Raw genomic sequence first — 17,281 nt, forward strand, 5'->3', positions numbered from 1 at the left:
TAGTAGCGTGAACCAAACTTTACTTATTTAAAGACAAATAACAATGGAAGGGTTTTACAGCTGCTAAACATCTTTTGTATTCCTTATTTCCTGGGTAAACAACAGGATCAGGCAGGAAAAGCTGTCCAATTTATCTTTCTTCTGACATCAAAGCGCTGTCTGGCAGATCCCTTTCACATTATAGTGCTACAAATCACTTCCATGGGTATCTCCAGACAGGTAATACTTGCGCACTTTATTATTCACAGAGCAGCCCCATTTCTAGCTGCTCAGTACTTGTTCAGAAATATCTTTAGGTCTCATAGGACCTTAACTCTAAAAGCATGGGGGAAGGGGAGCAACAAAGCTTGCATCCTAAAGCCAGGCCTTTCTTCATTGCTCTGCTGACACATAACAACTGAAAGCAACTTCAACACTGGGGAAGCTGTATCGTTTAATGAACTTGATGAAGTGGCCTTTATCTCATGAGGATAAAGGCCCATTGAAGGCCCACTAGTGCTACTTTGGAGAATGCAATTGTCACTGGGCAATTGGGGCCTATGCCCTAGAGTTCTCAAAAAGAGATAAAATTTAAGTAATTCATATACAATATTGGCCTTCTATAAAACTCTTATATGTGCACTTCTAGATTGTAGGGCACAGTGTTGATAGTGAATCAGGACACCAAAGCATAGAAGGAAATGGGTCCTTCAATGTAGAGAGGGAAAAAGGGAAAGGTAGCTGTTTGACTAGAATAGGGGGAGAGGGAGCAGGTATCCTTCAAATTTGAAGAGCCATCATGGGAGACGGCAACAAGAGACGTTTGAAAGCAGTGACTCGCTTTTCACAAGAGACACGACTTCCATCATATTTATATCATTATAAGTAGTGTTGCCAGCAGCCCATGTCATCCTCTTTCCTCCCCTTCCTGCAGTTGATATCCCTAGACTCATCGATGTCTACACTATCCTGGGGAGGTCTTAGAAAAATTGGACTTGCTGGACATGTTTTTTTAATAGCTTGTTGTACCTCAAATATGTCTTTATGAATATTGTTCCAAACTCATCTTCTGTTACCACTTAGAGACTATTAATTACGCATGCTGCTTTATAGAGGACATCTGTGTGCAATCTATGTGTAATCTATTAAGATGAAGTATACCCTATGCTTGTTTGTGTCACAATTTATATTTAGCTGACAAAAAAAATAATCATTCTGCCATGTATGGTTGACAGCAAATACAAGCACAGATGGATCATGAAACATAAAAATAAATAAACTAGAAATAAATCTGAGGATTTTAGTAATTCCATTAGCGTCGTCATCTTGGCTATAATACTTAACAGTACAATCTTGTGTCCTACTATGGTTTTTTTGAGTCTACTATTGTAATCAAAATTTATCTTCTATTTATCTGGATTAACCTCACAAACATTGAATGCCATAAAAAATACATGAGAATACAATGATCATGAGGGCCAAGTTATGCTGTTTTAAGTATGGGAAATAGTGTTTACGTGTCAGATTGAGCGCCGCGTTACTTTGTGGGAACGGGCCCTAACATTCAGAGGCAGGAATAGATCTCAATATAGAAGCAGGAAAAGAGTGAAAAAATGCAGTATTTCACAGAAAGGATCCAAAATTTGTTAATAAATAGAGATGAGCGAATATGCTCAATCGAATACCTCGGCCGCATAGGTCCCGGCGGCAGGGAAGGTGGGAGGGGCAGTAAAAATCCGAAGCCCCGGAAGTGTTTATGCAACGGGAGCTATGCGGCCGAGGTATTTGATCAAGCATATTCGCTCATTTCTATTAATAAAGTATATTACAGAACGTATTAGTGACAAATACTGTCAGATAATCAAAAGTTGTCCACAAGTTTAGATACACTTTAAAAGTAAAAAAAAACAACATCTGGATTCCATTACTTAAGGGACATGGACAACTGGTCACAGAACATTTCTGAAACGGAAATTCTGTTTAATTTATCACACTTATATAAGACTATTGTTCAAATGTAGAAAGTGTTCTGAGTACAATTAAAGTCATTGTTTATTGTGGGTGGAAACTGCTCAGTGACTGCTTATCAATGCATCATGTCCCTTATTTGCTGTTTTCCTTTCAGCTGTAAACTAGGCAAACAAGTATTTGTTGTGTCTGAGTCAGGAAGAAGGAGTGGACATGACAATCGTATTGCTGTAAAACATTCCAATTTGTATGCTGCTGCGAGTTGTCGGAAAGCTTTAATGGTCACTTTAGCTCATTGTATTATAAACACAAAAAAAACACACTGGCTATTTATCATATAGAAAGGTAATTGTCAGTGATCTAGTTTTTGGGGAAAACAGTGCAGAGTACACTATTTTCCAAGGATACAATAGTGAAAAAAGGGAAAAGCCTTAGGCCGGAACCCCACTTACTGTACACTTTGCGATACGCCCACTGCAGAAACACTGTGGAAAAAATTGTGGTGTTTTCCAGTCAGAGCAAAGCGGATGGGATTCTAGCCCATTTTGTGGTAAAAAAAGTGTGGTTTTGGAAATCACAGCATGTTAATTATCCCTATGGAAACGCCAACAGTTTCCCAATAGGTATAATTGAAACAGAAAGTCCGCAGAAGAAACCTCTGCGAACCTTCTGTCTAAAGCGCTGTGGGAAGAACTGCGATTCATGCCGCCACAGTTTTCCCTGCAGAACTTTTTCCTGCGGGACACCATGCGAGGCCTTTGCCTAAAGCGGATTGGTAACCGTTTTTCAGGTCCCCAAGCAGACCCAAAGAACGGAAACCCTAGCGCTGTTGTGAACCTACAGTAAAAGGGCAGTATCTTTTACAATCTGCTCTGGTTTTAAAGAAGATAATTATTCACTTTTACTGGCATTTAACAAGCTATGTAACAATGAAGAATACTATAAGTCTAAAACTAAAAGCATGTATTACATCTTATTTCTATTACTACAAAATATTGAGCAAAAAAAAAAGTACAGAATGTGCATGTTCTGAATATATTAGAAAAAGTTAGGTCAATGAACCAATCGAGAGGCCAATTGTGACCAGTGAACTCCAGGACTAAAAAGAACCAATCTGTTGTTAGCTGGAATTGTGCTGATGTAAGAATGATTAAACCAATGCCCTTAAAGTCAATCACCCCGGCTGGTAGCAAATATACATTGGATGAACTGTATCTATCTGCAATAGCAAACATGTACCTGTGCTCAATATCAGCAAAGACACACTTGAGACCATTTAAAAATGAGTAAATGAAATTTAAAATAAAGAAAAATCCACCAGCTATATGAAATCTCAAGATGTTGGTTATTTAGCTTTCTCTTGACATCTCCCACCAGTCATAAGGACGAGTCACAGGCATTCTGCTCTTTACTGAGATAGATGGTTCACATACTACACATTCCAACGGTTTTGGAAATCGCAACATCTCGGCTGCATGTGTTTTTCCGCAGTGTTGATCGGATTCCATCTAGAATCCCATCCACTATGCAGGGACTGTAAAATGCCGGTTTACATCACATGGGGCCCGGTCTTAGGCTAAGGCCACATATAGCAACTCGCAGCAGAAAAATGGCTGTGGGAAAACTGCGGCAGCAACACATTCCGGTTTTTCCCACAGCACTTGTCAGAGAAATTCTTCAGAGGTCGTTTTTTTACCATGGAGTTTCACCAAGTGGGGCCCCAGCCTTAAATTGTTACTTTGTTATCGAAAGGACATGCTGCCATTCAAGTCTGCCCTCTCCAGTTTTATGTAATCCCAAAAATTTGTTACTAGAAAAAAATTATGTAAATTAAATAGAATTGCAAAGCTGATTCCTGGGGTAGAAATCCTGATATCAGGGGAAAGAAATTTATACCAGTTTTCCCCCTGTATACCAGTTTAGGAAGGGTTCACACCTGTGCCCAGTCTCCGCTTTGCAGGTTTCCGTCTTCTGCCCGAGAAACTGGACAGGAGACGGAAACCGGTAGTCAGTTTTCAAACCCATTCATTTGGGTTTGCAAAGTGTCCGCCTGTGAGCGTCTTCTGCTCTCCGCAGCGAAACCGTTTTTTTTTTTTTTAAGCCAGACACAAAGTTGGACATGCAGGACTTTGTGTCCGGTTAAAAAATAAGCAGTTTCACTGCGGAGAGCAGAAACAGCTCATGGGCGGACACTGACTGCCGAGTTTCTGTCTCCTGTCCAGTTTCTCGGGCAGAAGACGTAAATCCACAAAGCGGAGACCGGACACAGGTGTGAAATCTCCCTTATACTGTATCTTGGCAATATATGGAAACAGTTTCCTTTCTGTTGTTGCTGGGGTTTTTTTTTTGTTAACTTTTCTTCACATTTTTGAGAGGTTACATTATTGATGTTCCATAAATAATACATACACATTAATCATACACTGTTTCGATCAAGATTAATAATACAATAGTTCCTCTTTTTCTGTGCTTACTGTTATATGGACCAAGGGTTAGCAGCTTGAGCTATGCAGCAGTGCAGAGTTCACTGAGTACAAGGTGATCTGTACAGTATAATCTCCCTGAACAGCAGAAGTAGAAGCACGCTATTTAAATGACTAGACCTTTGGACAGTTTTTTGAACAAGAAAAGCTCAGTAATGCCACCTATGGAAAAAAGTTATTTTAGGTTAGAACTTGTCTAAGTCTAAGGATCTCAATATAGAGCAAATGGTAAAGAATACTTCCATCTACAGTACAATTACTGCATATGTGAAGTCAAGGAGCAAACAAGTAAATATATAACTTTAGCCTTAATTAATGAAAGACATTTCCTAAAATGTGCTATTTATGGTTATGAAATTTGACATCATGATGTATGATGATGATGATTATGGCAATGATGGCAATATGCTCATTTCTGACTTCTAATAAACTAAGCTGGTGTACTTTCTGCCAAGGCTAAATACAATCCCTAATATAGCTGGACATGCTGTAATCCAATGTGCCTAATCCTTCTTTCTATCAACAGCAGAAAGCAGAGGATTGTACATCAATTTGCTAACTAGACCCATTGAAATTGGTGGGTTTGGACAACATGGTCAGCATTAGGCCAGGGCTACACTGCTGCTTTTTTTTAGTAGTGCTGCTGATTGATTTTAACTATTTAGTAACAGCTAGAGCTCATGCGACTGCATACAACTAAGGCCAGGTTCACATATGCATCAGTAATCCATTCAGGGGAGTCAGCATGGAGACACCCCCCCCCCCCCCCCGAACGGACTACCGAACGCATTAGCAAGCAGTGTGCAGCAAAAGCCCACGGACACCATAGACTATAATGGTGTCCGTTGTTTTGGGCATAGTCTTCGCACGGAACATGCGGACAGAAAAGTACTTTACAATCTACTTTTCTGTCCACATGACTCATGTAGACACTGCGCAGAAAGCACACGGACCCCATTATAGTCTATAGGGTACATGTGCTTTCACTGCACACCACTTGCCAATGCGTTCGGTAGTCCGTTCGAGGGGTCTCCATGCTGACTCCCCAAACAGATTAACGACACAAATGTGAACCAGGCTTAAGTGGCCCAGATTTACTATTGTGGTTATTACTAGAAACTGGTTTAAATATGGCACATCTTTGAAGCAATATGGCACTAGTTAAGGCTAAGAGAGGTGTGTATGGATCCTCGAAATAAGGCATTTCTTAAAGGTGCTGTGATCGCAAACAGAAATACACCAAAAGGTTGTTGAAAAATTCAGGTAAGTAATAGTGTTGGTAAACTCTACTCAAAGTAAGCCAACTAAAAGGTGTTATAAACATATATTAGACAGTCTACAGATATGTCAGATTTATTATCCAGTATCAGTCATGGTGATAAATATGGCACATTTTCAGGCCGCTAGTCTAAATTTGCACTTTCTAACTATTAGTAAGTTTGAGCCATTGTATTCATTTGGAATGCAGCCAGGGTCGTTTTAATAAATTATGGGGCCCTGTTCAAATTTTTTGTAAGTGAGCCCATCCCCACATAATTTAATTTCCCCTTCACACATAATTTAATTTCCCCCTAACAAGCCCCACATTAGGCCCCCTGATCCCTCAACCAACAAAACAAACAAAGAATACTCACCTAACCTCATTCTCACAGACCTGCAGGCTCTGGCTGTAATGTCTGCAGCTCTGCACTCATTCCACTACACTGCATAAACAACATCAGCCTAAAGGAAGAATAATGCTCCACATTTGTATTCAACTTCTTGTGCTAAGGGCACAGATAAACTTGAAATCACTGCTTGCTGTCCAGAATATTGGGACAGCGCCTAAAATGTGGGACTGTCCTAGTCGATATGAGACAGCCAAGGGGGCCACCGGCTACCATAGAGCCTGGTGTGGATGCACCTTTGGCCCTATTTTTAAAGTGGCCCTGACCGCAGCTGTAGTTCAATAGTTAAAATCAACTAGTCCTGCTACTAAAAGTCACAGTGTAGCCCTGGTCTTAAAGTATAACTAAATTTTTAGACAACTTTTGATTTTCTGGCAGCATTTGTGTCATTAATAAATTTTGTAATATATGTAGCTACATATAAATATTCCAATCCTGACTGTGTTTTCAACCAATGATCTCTCTGGAAAGTATGCAAGTATCATATGAGATATGAGAAAATAATTGTTTGAAGTGACAGCCCCCCTCATTTTCTCTTAATTTCACACAGCCTATTACCCTGTATACAGTGAGAAGAAGGGAATCGCTGTCATTAGAGAAGCAAGGGAAGAGTGAATTTCAAAGAAAGGAGTCACAATTTGTTAATAAAGTATATTTCAAAATCTATAAATGGCACAATTACTGCCAGAAAATCAAAAGATGTCCTAAAAGTTTAGTTACACTTTAAATAAATACTTGGCCCCTGCAGTTTGAGAAAAGTGTTGTCTAATGTCTACTGGGCAGAAGGAACCTGTTTTGCTTCATGTTTCTCATCATAATACAGTAGGCTCACACTTCTAGGAATTGAGAAACTAACCCCTGAATACAATTCTTCTATTGTTATTTAAATATTCGTCACAGATTTTTTTTCTCTTTCCTTTCTTCATTTCAAATAATTGTTAGAAAGTGATCGCTCCCTACAATGGTCAGGGGCTTTAGGCCTTGCTCACACAAAGCATTTTTTTTTTTTTTTAAATGTAGATTGTGAGCCCCACATAGAGCTCACAATGTACATTTTTCCCTATCAGTATGTCTTTTTTTCGGAATATGGGATGGAAATCCATGCAAACACGGGGAGAACATACAAACTCCTTGCAGATGTTTTTTTTGCCCTTGGCGGGATTTGAACACCAGGACTCCAGTGATGCAAGGCTAACCACTGAGCCACCGTGTGGCCCCCACACAAAGCAGTTTTGATATAGCTAAAATTAGAAGTGAATGAAACAAAGAAAAGAAATCCATAACTTTCCTTGAAACTTTTCTTCCGCTTAAAAGGCTAATACCCAATGTTAAGAAACACAGTTAAAAAACGCAGTGTAAAAAAAAATGCAGTGAATATACATAGAGATTTTTCTGCATCATTTTTCATTGCTGCTTTTTTTCTTTACCCTAATAAATTTGTAGGAAAATACTTGCATTTCCACTGCTAATATTAACCTGATGCATTTTGAAAGCGCTTCTTTTCCACAGCTCTTTTTTTCCATAATGCGTAGATGAGATTAAGTAGAATCCTGTTCATCTTGCTGATACTGTAAAACTGTTTTTTTCTGCCATGTTTCCGAAGCAGCTATAACCACTGTATTACTGCAATGTGAGGCCTTAGCTTGACCTGCCCTAAAGATAGACTATCACATACTCTGGTTTCTCTTCAGAACTAATAAATCTTTCCCCCTAAAGATAGACCATCACCAATATGATATTGATAACCTGCCCTAAAGATAGCGGATAAGCTAAGTCCCAACACTGCGGAAACACACCTTTTCTGTTGTTCAGATTTGGACACATTTTATTGAGCCAAAGTCAGGAGTGGATTAAACAGAAGAGAGACTTCTAAGAGCTTCCTTTATACTTTCCATTCCTTTTCAAGACACTCCTGACTTTGGCTCATAGAACTGCACCAAATCTGCAACAAAAGAAGCTGTTTCCAAAACATTGGGACTTATCCTAAGAGCTAATTCACATGGGCACAGTGGGGGCGGATTATGGCGCGGAATCCATGTCATAATCCGCCCCCTCACAATGGTGGTCTATAGAGACTGCTAGCATTCTTTTTTCCACTAGTGGCATGTTGGCGCTAGCGGAAAAAAGAAGCGAACTGCCCTTTCTTCAGGCAGATTCTGCGGTTGAATCAGCCGTGGTGTCCACCTTGTTGCAGCAACCTCCGGCAGCCCATTCATTTGAGCCTACTCCGGAGGGGGAAGCCGCGACAGTCATGGCAGGTCGCATTTTGGCTCGAGAGTGACGCGGCGCTCCGCGTCACTCTCGGTGCCAAAATCCACGCTTCCGCTCCCCGTCTGAACAGGGCCTAATAGATTTTGTCCAGGCTAAAAATATTGATAAGTGATCTTTAGGGTATGTTATCAGTATCAGATTGGTGATGGTCTATCTATAAGGGGGAAAGATTTATTCAGTCTGAAGAGAAACCAGAGTATGTGGTCTATCTTATGATAGTATGAGTATATCTTTAGGGCAGATTGATGATGGTTTAACATCCAGCACCCCCATCAATGAGCTGTTCTCAGCAGCTGATACACAGAGTGGAGTAGGAAAAAGGCAGTGCTGTAGTGTCTGAGCAAACTCACTGCAGTTTAGGTCTCATTCCAAGTGAACTGTAGTAACCTGATCTGACCACCACAGATAGCACACATCTGTGTTCTTCCTGTTCTGCTGCTGATAATAGCTGATCAGTGGGGGTGCTGAGTGTCAAACCCCCACCAATCTTATATTAATGACCTATTCTAAGGAAAGGTTATAACTATTTTTAGCCCAGAAAATCCCTTTAAGAACCTCTCCTGGCTGTTCTATTACATAATGCCCATTAAATTGACATAATAATGGCTTCCCTTCCCCCCCCCCCCCTTATCAAACATTTAAGAGGTTTCCTACCAAAATAAACTTCTCAATTATCCATAGGATGAGTGCTAAATATATAATCAATGAGAACCCCCACTATTGAGTGACCCCACACTGATCAACAGAATGAGTTCCCCACTTCTTCTCCAAATATTATCCTATGCCATCAATGTTCAAGGTGGGAAAAAAAGTATATGGGAGTGTGAGTCCAAGTTATAGATTTCAATTGGAGCAGCATCAAGCATGCTCACAGTTGTGCGGATGTGTATGAACAGGGTACACAACGCACTTTTTTTGTAACTATGGGGGTACTAGTAGTGTTGTAAGTGTATAGAGAGGGACAGAGAGCTAACTTCCATTTATCTTGTATTTATCTCTTTCTTGGTGTATTGCTTATGCATTTTTCTATCTAGTTAATACAAATCTTCCATTTACCCCATATATAGCTAACTGTCCATTAATCTCATAATCATTTCTCTGTATATTTCATATTTACCTCTTTCTATATATAATCATTAATTTATCTAGCTCATATCTATCATCAATATATTGTATCTCACATCTATCTATCTATCTGTCTACTTAATATCTATCTACCTAACATGTATCTCTCCTCTCTCTGTGTATCTCTCTTTATCTTCCAGAATTATTTCTATCTTGTATTTCTCATATCTCACTCTTCTATTCATCTCATAGCTGTCACTCTCTGTATTCATATCTCTCCAGCTGTTCTTATTTCCAGTGTACAAGCTGAGTGTGCTAGTATTTCTCTTATGCTATTGTGGGTTTCTACTCCATTCAGATTTATTGAAACTGTGGAACTTTTAATAGCAGGGGTCACTGCATACGGTTACATTGACAGGAAGGAAAGAGGAAAAAAACGGCAGAGAAGTGTATTTTTCCTGTGAGGAAATACTTAGTAGGTGGCAGGGCTGAACAGGGGGCGCCTGCTCCACCCTCTAGGTATCCGGTCGGCAGGAAAAACCAGTCTCAACAACTTGACTTTCATGCAGATGACACAAGTGACTGTGACCATCAGGCGCCACATAGCTGCAGTGCTGTCTCCAGAGGAGAGGACAGGCGACCCCTCAGCTCTTCCCTTTTCCGTTCCCTCCTGCAGTGTAAGTGTCAGTTCCTTCATCTTGACATAGGAGAAGAGGAGCAGCTGAGTGTAGCCGGTCAGCTGGGGCTCTGGTGACTTTTGGACTGTGATGGTGCAGTAGGCAGCCAATCTCTCCCTGCACACTTATCTACCCTGTGCTATAAAGCAGACTGCTCTGCTCAGGCTCCCTTCCCCTCTCTGTGGATCTTATTCAGTGCTTTTAGGGGAGGAGTGAGGAGACCTTGCTGTGGATTATATGACTGCCACTTCATAGCTGCAATCCAACATGAGAACTAAATCAGAAAAGTCGCCTCTAAAAGGTAGGTTATACTGACTCCAGCCTCTGAGCAGGCGATCGTGCTTGTATAGTGCTGGCTGGCATCTGGGTGTCCTTCCTCTGGCTCCTGGGAGTGGAGCCCGTTATTCTGGCCATGGATCTGGGGACTAGTACACAAGTGAGAGTTGGATTATATATGCACAGACCAGGATGCAAGTACCTGTCTACCTACATACTGATGTGCTAATCTCTTTATTGGATTAGCATTGTCTACAAGCATTCAGCAAACTTTTATTGTTGGGGGAGGAGATGGACACTGATAGATCGGACACGAGATTATAATCTGTATTGTAAGGGTCTGTTGTGTGATGTTTGCAGATACTGATAGAGTATATTTCTGTGCTACTGTACATGATATTACTGTACAGGGATTATTTTCTAGTAAATTCATTTAGATATCACATATAAAAAACAAAAAAAACTTTTTTGTTTTTTATATTTTATAACCACTGGCTAACACGGTACCAAAACAAACATTTTCCTTTTAGATATCACAGTGAATGTATCAGATGACATGACAAAACCTACTGTTTCCCTTCGTACAATATAATAGCAAAATCTATGCAGAGTTACATTGAATTACACTCAGGAATGTAAATGATACTTAGTCACTGACCAAAACTATGAAAGTCATAGCCGCCCTGGAGTTTGTGTATGTTTAATTGTGCGACTCTCCGGCGCCCCCTAGCGGTGTGATGACCGAGCTGCTTAGTGTGCGGTTGTAAATAAGCAGTCACAATTGTTCTATCTAAGGTTTCCCGATTTAGTGATGTTTTTGTGCAGACTTTATAGCACGGCATGGAATGTGTTAATGTTACCGCATGTAATATGTTCGTGTACAGATTTAGCGATGTGCTGGCAGTGTACAGATTGAATGACTGCACTAGAAGTTGCCTGATGAATAAGATGCCGGCATGGCAGCCCCCGGCCTTGTGCTCCCGCTCCCAGCTGCACACACCTCCAGTAGGGACGGCTTTTGCAGCTTGTCATGTGTGTGGAGGAGGCTTGTGAGGGGGGATGAGTTGTGTGAGGGAGATGAGTAGTGTGAGGGGGGATGAGTAGTGTGAGGGGGCTGCACTAGCACAGGCTGCCATTACCTCCTACCACCTGCTGTGAGCCGCATGTTTGTGGGGGCAGATAGAGAATAGTGTGTAGTGTCTCCCCCACAGAGGGGCACGGAGGAGGACACGTATTATTGGTATTCCCGGGGGCTTCCATAGCCGGACCCTGGCATTCTGCCCTTAGGGTCATAAGGTGTCCATGTCGTGTTGCCAGTGCTTTCACTATTGTGTGCACAGCCAATGTGTGCTCTAGTAACAGTCCGTGCATGCTCCTTATGGACACTGCACAGGCAGCTGCCAGTGCCCCGGATCCTTCCCGGTACATAAAGTTCCTCACTGAAGCCACAGAGTCCCCTGCCCATGTGACGTCAGTGCCGGCCGAGGGGCGGAGCTAGGGCTAGGCGCCGGCTGACTGACCCCGGCTGGATCAGGGCGCTTTGTACGCGCGCCAAGTTTCTTTCATTGTGCGCCTAAGCTCCGCCCACCGGCTCATCCCATATATAAAGCCCCGCTCTGCCCGGAGAGCCTCAGAAAGTATTAGACATCCTCGGAGACACGGGCTCTCTTCTCTTTGGATTATTTACATTCACAGCAACTATGACTGTACAGACCGAGAGCTCTCCGCCTAATACTTTAACTTACTCTAGAATGAGGGGCATAGTGGCAATACTCATCGGTGAGTGTTGTCCTGGATTGGATGGCTTCTCTATGGAGGATTTATTGCACTGGATGGATCCTGTGTGCTCTGTACTAAGAACATCTTTCTTTGTATCTTGCAGCTTTTATGAAACAGAGAAGAATGGGACTGAATGACTTTATTCAGAAGATCTCCACCAACTCCTACTCCTGCAAGCAGTAAGTACTGGTCTCTTACTATCTGCTACTTAACTATAGCCTTGGTGGGGGTAGAAGACTGTAGCTAGTGTATTATATATCCATATAATGCAATATTGCAAAGTACCAACATGAGGAAAGGCTTAAAGTTCCATCAAAGTACTGAAACAGCTAATACTAAAGTAGTCTGCTGCACATATCTGCCCCCTAGTGGTCAATGGCTGCTGTAATTCCTGTATTTTTCCTTTCCAGTCCTGAAGTTCAGACCATCTTGAACATTTCACAACCCCAAGAACCAGAACTACTGAATGGCAATTCCTCCCCACCGGTAAGCAAAGTACATTTATTGATATTCTTATCTTAATGCATTAACCAAGAGATTGCTAATGTATTATACAGATTCTTAGAGATCTAGGGATTCTGATGTCTTACTGTTGTGCACCTCCAGTAACCAACTTCTTTCGTTCTTGCAGCCCAGTCCATCTCAACAGATCAACCTTGGCCCTTCATCCAACCCTCATGCAAAGCCATCTGACTTCCAGTTTCTGAAAATCATTGGGAAGGGTAGCTTTGGAAAAGTGCTATTGGCAAGACACAAAGCTGATGAGAAATTCTACGCAGTTAAAGTCCTACAGAAAAAAGCAATCTTGAAGAAAAAAGAGGTAACTATACTAAATATTATTTACTTCCCACTTTGTGACTCTCTCTGATTATTGTGACATCTGTGTGGTGAGAAGTAGTATGGGCATTGAAGGCATTTGTTGGTATTCACTCCATTTCTGCTTGATTTTAGGAGAAACACATCATGTCAGAGCGTAATGTTCTGTTGAAAAATGTGAAACACCCATTCCTGGTCGGGCTCCACTTCTCTTTCCAGACCGCCAGTAGATTATACTTCATTCTAGACTACATCAATGGTGGAGAGGTAAGCAAAAGTCACCTTTTTTAAACTATGGGAACATATATAGTCAAGAGTTGGAAAGTTACTACATTTAGCACATCCTTAAAGGCTGCCAAGGTCCGAGCTGTCGTTGGCAAGCCAGTAGTTTCCAGCTATTGTTTTATGTGCTGAGCTCGCCGCTAGTGAATTGTGTTTTGTGCAGATGTTTAATTATTGCTTCTATTTCTCTCACAGCTATTCTATCATCTCCAAAGAGAACGTTGCTTCCTGGAACCACGAGCTCGGTTTTATGCTGCTGAGATAGCCAGTGCACTGGGATACTTGCATTCTCTGAACATAGTCTACAGGTAAATACAACATTGCAAATAGTAAATCCCTATTGACTGTTATTATGCAGGTCCATTTAGTATAACCCATGTATTACATGTACATATGGTAATATCTTGACAAATATTTATAAATGTACATTTTCTTGTGCAGGGACTTGAAGCCTGAGAACATATTACTGGATTCACAGGGTCATATTGTACTTACTGATTTTGGACTTTGCAAGGAAAACATTGAGCCCAATGGCACAACTTCTACGTTCTGTGGCACACCAGAGGTATGTATCCTTACTTTTAGGTTGCAAATATTGCATAAAATATCTGCTACCCTGTTACTTAATTGATATTGTCTTCTTTACAGTATCTTGCACCAGAAGTTCTTCACAAACAGCCTTATGACAGGACCGTTGACTGGTGGTGCCTAGGAGCTGTTCTCTATGAGATGCTGTATGGCTTGGTAAGTAGAGCATGTACTCCTAGTATAACCTCATAATGTAGTCTAATTATGTTAGATATTCATCTAACCTAAATGTGTCTTCTCCACAGCCACCATTCTACAGCAGAAACACAGCAGAGATGTATGACAACATCTTGAACAAGCCACTACAGCTGAAACCAAACATAACCAATTCAGCCAGAAACCTTCTGGAGGGCCTTCTGCAGAAAGACCGAACCAAGAGACTTGGTGCTAAGAATGATTTTGTAAGTAGATTCTAAATATAAGTTTCCACACTCCCTTGTCACTGAAAGAACATACTAGTCTAATTACTTTTGATTGGTCTAATCCAGTTCCTCCTTTTGCCAACAGATGGAGATTAAGAACCACATCTTTTTCTCTCCAATTAACTGGGATGAACTCATCAATAAGAAGATTACCCCTCCTTTTAACCCAAATGTGGTAAGTATCTGGTCTTGCAACAGCACCTTACTTTTATATGGTTATTTATTGGGAATGAATTGTAAAAGGTACACAAGAATTTACCTGTGTACCTATAAGGTGACCATACATGTTGCCACTTAGTTGGAATGTGAAATTAATAGAATGTGATTAGTGGTTTGATAACCTTACATAACTATTTTTTCTTTTTACAATAATACAGTAGCTTGTTAATTAATAAAGCACAAACCTATAAATCAAGCATGCATTGATAGCTACCAATCATGTGACATTGGTAATGTGCCTGTCATCTTGTCTGCATAGTTAGCCATTTATTTACAGCTATTGCTTTACAAGATTCTAGCAACGTAGAAAATATTTCCTGTACCCTGATCTTCAATTGCTTGTTCAAAATTCTAATCTCTTCTCCATCATTGATTTTTAGAGTGGCCCTAGTGACTTGCAACACTTTGATCCAGAATTCACAGAAGAACCAGTTCCAAATTCCATAGGCCAGTCACCTGACAGTATCCTCATCACAGCAAGCATTAAGGAGGCAGCAGAAGCTTTTATGGGTTTCTCCTATGCCCCACCTATGGAATCTTTCCTTTGAGGAACATTCTCGTCATGTGATCACTTTGAGTCACTTTGTTTTTTTTTTTCCCTTGACAAGAGAAAAGAAAATTGCACATCCTTCATGACGGCATCACAGCCTTAATTTCAACACCACCAGTTTTTCTGGAAGAACGCACAGTGGAGCTTAGTCAGCAGAGGAACTAGTGACTTTAAGGGCATGGCTCTCTGTTATGAGGAGTCGGTGTCTTATGAGTGTCTTGGTTGGTCCTGCACCTTGAGAACACAGGAAAATGAAGAGCTGGAGTTATAAGAAGCATTGTTTAGGGTTTGTTTTGTTTTTTGCAACGTGCCTTTCTCAATTCAGAGATCCCATGTAGCTTGAGAATTGTCCACATGAGATGGAAGTTCTTAGGTGGTAACTCTGGTTTTACAAGTGAACAATGGTATGAGTGTGATGCTTATCACAGGATGACTGTGGTTTTTCACACATTAATGTGACACTAATTTTGGGGCATTGTACCTTTTTTCTTCCATATGTGGAAGCTAAAATTTATGTAAATCTTGTTTTTGTCTAGATAGTACTAATGAAGTGTATTGCCATGGGCTTGCAATGATCATTGTTTTAAATGCTTGAAGTAAAGCATTTGCTGCTATTCAGATTTCTATTTTTAGAAACGGTTTTATGGACCAAAATGCCCCATAGTTAGTGGTTCAGAGCTGTACTGTGTGGTTTGAATATACATTATTTATGTTTATTTTTTGACATTCCTGACCATCTTTGTGTATATTGTATATAACCAAGAGCTGTATATTTAAACTGACAGACCTAATGCCAATGTACTGTAATTATTAAGAGAAATGTACTTTTTTTGTGACCAAACCCAAGGGTTTGCAATAAAGATCTTAAAACACAAACACTTCTGTTCTTAGCTGACATAAAGAAAGTAAAATAAGCTATTCAGAGAGAGAGAGAGAGAAGTAATCTAGCAATAAAGTGGTTGGTGCCTAGTTAAATGATGGATTCACAGAAGACTGGTTTGCAGGCAGAAGTACTAAATCCATAGCAGATGAGTCTGGTTACCATACTTTCCCTACAAGTGTGGCTTTATCACTTTTATGTCCCACTCTTATGTGAAGCATGTTTAAAGCCCTACTACAGTTTCTAATAACTAGAGTCTTAGATGTGTTCTACTTTGTTAGACTGTGGCTTTAAGACTCTGCCTTGTAAGTTTGCATCTGAAGTCGGTGAACTGATTCTTGCGGTCCTCTTCAGTTTTGTATTATATAGACCACTCACTATAGTTGAGATGTTTGGGTGACAAATCTACAACCTAACTAGTTATGTACTGAGTAAATCTCTCCGAACTTCTGGATTGTACCACAGTAGTCATCCGCTTCTGTGATGTTGGCCACACTGTAGGTCCAACGAACAGGCTACTGATCTTGTTAATGTCAAAGTCCTATATGTCTTGCTTGCTGTAGTACTGGGTCCATGTGCCTTTATACCAACCATGGCAGAAACGGTGCCCGTATCTTCTTTGACAACCAATCCACATGTCTGATAAGGTATTAATTCACTGACACCAGAGATCCTGTATTGCCCAGTAATTTGCATGCTGCAACAATACATTGTAGTGAGCATGCTGGACTGTCCAACTTGTGCAATGCTATACAAAGTTAGGGTGTGTTATTAGATTATCATTTTGACTATTTCAGGTCATTTGGTTTAATATAATACACCTGTGCTAAAATTGTAGCAACTCCTGTATTAAAGGGGTTATCTGGTTGTTTAAGCTTGGTGGCCTATCCTTCATTGACATTAGATCGTTATTATTATTATTATTATTATTGTTTATTTATATAGCACCATTAATTCCATGGTGCTTTACATTTGGGGGTTACATACAATTCACAAAATATACAGGTACATATCATACTAACAGTGATCGGCTGGCACAGTGGGGTAGAGGGCCCTACCCGCGAGGGCTTACAATCTATGAGGGAAGGGGGTAGAGACAGAATGAGAGGGGGAGACTGTACAGATGGGGGTGCGGTGATAGTGTTATTGGAGGTTGTAGGCCTTCCTGAATAGGTGAGTCTTCAGGGCCTTCTTGAATCCTGTGATTGTGGGGGTCAGTCTTATGTGGCGTGGTAAGGAGTTCCAGAGTATGGGGGATGCACGGGAGAAGTCTTGGAGGCGGTTATGTGAGGAGCGGATGAGGGCAGAGCGGAGTAGGAGGTCGTTGGAGGATCTGAGGTTACGTGTGGGCAGGTAGCG

The 17,281-nt window shown here is 40.8% G+C and overlaps 1 protein-coding gene across 3 annotated transcripts; it reads left to right on the forward strand.

Moving 5' to 3' along the window:
• Nucleotides 1-10,022: 10,022 nt before the first annotated feature.
• On the forward strand, nucleotides 10,023-15,918 carry LOC142197567 (serine/threonine-protein kinase Sgk1). Of its 3 annotated transcripts, none has more exons than XM_075267954.1 (11): nucleotides 10,023-10,110; nucleotides 12,269-12,344; nucleotides 12,576-12,651; nucleotides 12,797-12,985; nucleotides 13,117-13,248; nucleotides 13,459-13,571; nucleotides 13,705-13,828; nucleotides 13,912-14,007; nucleotides 14,097-14,252; nucleotides 14,359-14,448; nucleotides 14,873-15,918. In XM_075267954.1, exons 2-11 carry the CDS (start codon nucleotides 12,274-12,276, stop codon nucleotides 15,038-15,040), a joined length of 1,215 nt encoding a protein of 404 aa, XP_075124055.1. In that variant the 5' UTR covers nucleotides 10,023-10,110; nucleotides 12,269-12,273; the 3' UTR covers nucleotides 15,041-15,918. The 3 variants fall into 3 exon arrangements, with proteins under 3 accessions (XP_075124055.1, XP_075124054.1, XP_075124053.1); XM_075267953.1 differs by lacking the exon at nucleotides 10,023-10,110 and adding an exon at nucleotides 10,150-10,411; XM_075267952.1 differs by lacking the exon at nucleotides 10,023-10,110 and adding an exon at nucleotides 12,008-12,165.
• Nucleotides 15,919-17,281: the final 1,363 nt, after the last annotated feature.

This window comes from Leptodactylus fuscus, chromosome 3, assembly GCF_031893055.1.
Source record: "Leptodactylus fuscus isolate aLepFus1 chromosome 3, aLepFus1.hap2, whole genome shotgun sequence".
Taxonomy (NCBI): domain Eukaryota; kingdom Metazoa; phylum Chordata; class Amphibia; order Anura; family Leptodactylidae; genus Leptodactylus; species Leptodactylus fuscus.

What these genes read in the sequence shown, in the direction of transcription:
- LOC142197567 (XM_075267952.1), top strand. Translation starts at nt 12,087, where the DNA reads ATGACTGTACAGACCGAGAGCTCTCCGCCTAATACTTTAACTTACTCT. An exon ending in CAATCTTGAAGAAAAAAGAG is followed by an intron (nt 12,986 to 13,116) that starts GTAACTATACTA and finishes GCTTGATTTTAG; the next exon opens with GAGAAACACATCATGTCAGA. An exon ending in ACTACATCAATGGTGGAGAG is followed by an intron (nt 13,249 to 13,458) that starts GTAAGCAAAAGT and finishes TTTCTCTCACAG; the next exon opens with CTATTCTATCATCTCCAAAG.